Consider the following 4,017-nt stretch of genomic DNA (forward strand, 5'->3'; position numbering starts at 1 on the left):
TTTAGTTTTTTAAAATGTTATTGAAGCAGATGGTATGTAATGTCGCCTGATGAGATGCTAATTTTTAGCTGTGTGTCGTCTGCATGGATGTAACTTTAGGTGTTTATTAAGATCATAGGTAGGGTGAGCGTGTAGATAAGTGAATAGGAAGTGCCCTAAGATGCACCCTTGGGGAATGCCACTTAATGCCACATAAAGTTTGTAATAACAATCAAATATGAATTGTTTTGTGTATTCCTTTATTTTATTTTATTTTGCAGGGGGTCTAGGTGGTCTTGCTATATAGAAGAGGAATTATTTTGAGGTTTCATATTTGCTAAACATCTCTAAATTCTCTAAAACATTCAACTAATTGTTGGGATTATTTAGCTTAGCATTATCCCCAAATGAATGTGCTTTGGTTCAACGCTTGATAAAAACCTGCTGGTCATTTCAGTAATAAGACACATAACACAGAGTTAACCCAGGAAAGTAAATCTAAAGTTATTTTTCAGTTTAAATGAATGCAGCAGCAGCAGCAAACTACTGTTCTTCTCCTTCCTCTCCAGGGCCCAAACACCATCATGGTGTGTATGGTGATCCTGCTCAACATCGGCCTGGCTATTCTCTTCGTCCACATTTTGTCCTGAGCTGTTTTTCACCACATCAGGTAAAAATAACCATCTGGTTTCCATGGAAATGTTTGGTTTAAAAATGGTTGGACAAAACATTAACCAATGAGATATTAGATTTAACTGTTTTTTTGTTTATTTTTTAATAGAAGGCGGCTAAAAATCCTCATTCCAGAATCTCCCCATTATGGGACAATAAAGGAATTTTCTATTCTGTTAAAAAGGCAAATGTTCAAAATGATTATGCAAGTTTGAAACCTGCAGGAGAATGTTAATATTTAACATTTTTCCATATTTGGGTTTGTTTTTTTCTGTTGTTAAGCAAAACCAGGGTTTTTCATGGTAACCAATTCATGAAACATTATGCTTCTGGTGGAGTAAAACAAAAAAGAGTCACTGACGCTCAAAAGAATAAGCTTATTTTTACAACATCTATTATTGCAGATTTGTTTTCAGATGAATATTTATTCTATTAATATTTATTTATATTTAAAGCAAATCTGCATAACTTTTGACTTAACTATTAACCTAGAGATATATTCAGTGATTTTGGTGCGTATCTTTGCGCCAACGGGGCTGTTTATTAAAAACTCACCTATTTAATCTCAGAGGGTCGGCTCCATCACAGATTGGGTCATGTGACCCAGAGCGCTGCTTTCCAGCAGTCTGATTTCTCCTTTATACGTTAGAGTTAACTAAGCTAACAGTTGTTTTTGTTAGCCAACAAATAAGATTGTCACTACCCGATCCGTCCTGGTTGCACGATCCGTCCTGCTCATGCACGAACAGAATAATAAGATCCGGATCACTGAAAAACTACATAATAACGGTACTGAAAATACTTATTCATATACTTAAAACATTAAAGAATGCTAAACTACATCGTATAGAAAATATTGAAGACTTTTCTCGAAGAACTGGATACGTTTTACATTCTCTCCATCGTATTGCGTGACGTCATCATCGGACATGCTCAGAGCAGTCACAGTAATATTCGAACCGCTATTTAAGTGCTTTGTTTTTAGAATACGCAATATTTACGCAAATACAAAAATATTCAAAAGGAAACGGATATGCAGCTCCAATAAAACACTGTAATTTTTGACCCAACTGTTAGCTTCCCTTGAGATAAATTTAAGATTTACTGCCCGGCGGGCAAATGCAATGAAATTTGTACTCTCCCAACTATAAAAACGACTTGACCCGGGCGATCGGGCGATGGTTAACATCGAGCCCTGCTGGGGGTAAGCAGCTGCCTTCTGTAACTCTAAGCAACTTCTCTGATCTGAGTAAGATTATAATTCCTATTAAAATCTGTTTTCATGTCTCCTGGTTATTCAATACATATAAGTTATGAAGTGATGTTTAAAGAGTTTGTCCCGAGCGATCTCTTTTCAGGAAAAACCGGAAAGAGGAAGCTCCAAGGTGTAGACACGCAGAGAGCCCTATCTTTAACCCTGTGTTGGTTCCTTTCTAGGACAATAAGGGATATTATCATTAACTCTATCATACATAAATACATGAAGTAGAACAGCTTCCTTCAAACCTACCTGACAGCATTGATACCTGCATTGGACATTTCTTTCTGGATGTGAACTCATTTTTTCTGCTGCAGGTCACAGGTGGCGTTGGACCCTGATGGCGTCGCTCCTCCACCTCATGGACCAGAGATCAGACACACCACTGACGGCTGGCGGGAGCCTCCTGCTGTGGGTTTGGGTTGGTGTAACTGTGAGAGGTTCTGTGAAGCTCTTGTTTTTAGCAAAGCGTTTTGGGGGGAGACTGAAGGACAGTGGCGAGCTGACGTGTGACTGTTGCTTTAAAGTTGCCGGTTTAGATGGTAGAGCAAGTCTTGGAGCTGGGTTGGCCTCCAGAATTCAACTTTGTCACAGTGTGTCACCAGGGTGCTGTCGTTTTTGCAGTATGGGTTGTCCTACTTTTAATACACCGAGTGATCCTCACCACCGTGAATCAGATCAGCACACGCCGCCTCGACGTGCATGCTTTTTATTTTGGTCACTTCAGACGAAGGATGCTGAAAACTCCAACTGACTGAACGTTGGCTCTGGTTCGCCTCCACTCTGCCCTCATACAGCTTCCTGTGGCGGAAAACTTCTTCTGTTTTTGACGATTTTGTGTCAAACATCTAAAAAAGGTTCTCCCCATGCAGAAACGACACTTTTATCATGGATAACATCACCGACGTCCGACAGAAAGGCCACAGGGATTTACTGTATGTGTGTGAGTTTTTAATTCTGCTGCTTTTGTTGTTTGTTTAAGGAGGAAATAAAAGGTTAAGAAAGAGAAAAGGGAGTAATGATGATGTTTGAGTGTCCCTGCTGATGCTTTTGTCCTGCTTGTCCTTGTGGAGCCGCTCTGTTTTCAAACGAGCTTCCAGGTTATGGTGATGTCTGCAGAATCATCTAAAAGCAATCACTGTATGTTTTTACTAAGGGTGCTGAAACTGTGCATTGGTATTCCTGCAGCAGGTTCAGAATGATCAATATGTCTGCATTGTGTTTAGCTTTTACAGCCAAATATTTGTATGCAGGGGGTCATTTTCTGTACTTTTTTATTTTTTCTGGTTGTGCATCTGTTCATCTTTCAAACAATTCTGCTGTTTTGCTTTTTCTCTTTTTAGCTAAAAGAATTACGCCACCCTAAATACTAAATTTATTTACCTCACAATAGTTAGTTTGAGAAAAAAAAACACAGAAAGATTCTTAACTCCATGTCTTACAGTGAAAAGACTTTTTTTTCTTAGTTTAGGAGGTCGAGAAGAAGTACTTACCTGAAGCCGATCTGCCTTTGAGTTTGATGAAGTTGTTGTTGATGAAGGAAAAAACGGCTAAAAGTATTTGCATTTAAATAAAGATCCCATCAAAACATGAATGTTGATGATTCTTCCGTTGGTTTCTTTTTCTTTTTTTTGTGTGTGTGTTTTTTATTTGTTGTGATCAGGAAATCAAACTCTAAACTTGAAGAATTTTGTTAGATTTGTCCCCTAAACGTATTTGTTTTTAACATTAGGATCTGTTTGTGCTTTGGTAAACAAAGAAGGTCTGTTTATACTGTGTTACTCATACATGTTGAATCCAGTCTGCTAAAAGCACTTCAGAGTATTTTTAAACAGCAACTGTCTGCCAGCATGCATCACCCTCTGTTCACCCCTGAGACCATGATGAATATCGCTTTATTTTAGGCTGTAGGTCTCCTCTATGGAAGACCCTTTCTGACAAAAATATCCGGTTTCACTGCATTTTAAACTTGGTATTATGATTTTTTTTTTTGTTTTTTTTTTACAGATTTTTACAACCCTGAAACTCTTGCTGTTTTAAGTTTCAGTTGTAAAGCTCCTAGCACCGAGATGTTACTTTTTACTTACATAATCTTAACTTTAAAATGA

The 4,017-nt window shown here is 38.0% G+C and overlaps 1 protein-coding gene across 1 annotated transcript in view; it reads left to right on the forward strand.

Annotated features, from left to right (window-relative positions):
- The window catches only part of jph2 (junctophilin 2), a 46,875-nt gene extending 43,372 nt beyond the window's left edge, over positions 1-3,503 (forward strand). The window contains exons 5-6 of the mRNA XM_015393460.1: positions 549-649; positions 2,227-3,503. Coding sequence (XP_015248946.1) covers positions 549-629 — 81 coding nt within the window. The 3' untranslated portion in view covers positions 630-649; positions 2,227-3,503. The remainder of the gene's footprint in view (positions 1-548; positions 650-2,226) is intronic.
- Positions 3,504-4,017: the final 514 nt, after the last annotated feature.

Source organism: Cyprinodon variegatus, unplaced genomic scaffold (genome assembly GCF_000732505.1).
Source record: "Cyprinodon variegatus isolate N-32 unplaced genomic scaffold, C_variegatus-1.0 Scaffold642, whole genome shotgun sequence".
Classification (NCBI taxonomy): domain Eukaryota; kingdom Metazoa; phylum Chordata; class Actinopteri; order Cyprinodontiformes; family Cyprinodontidae; genus Cyprinodon; species Cyprinodon variegatus.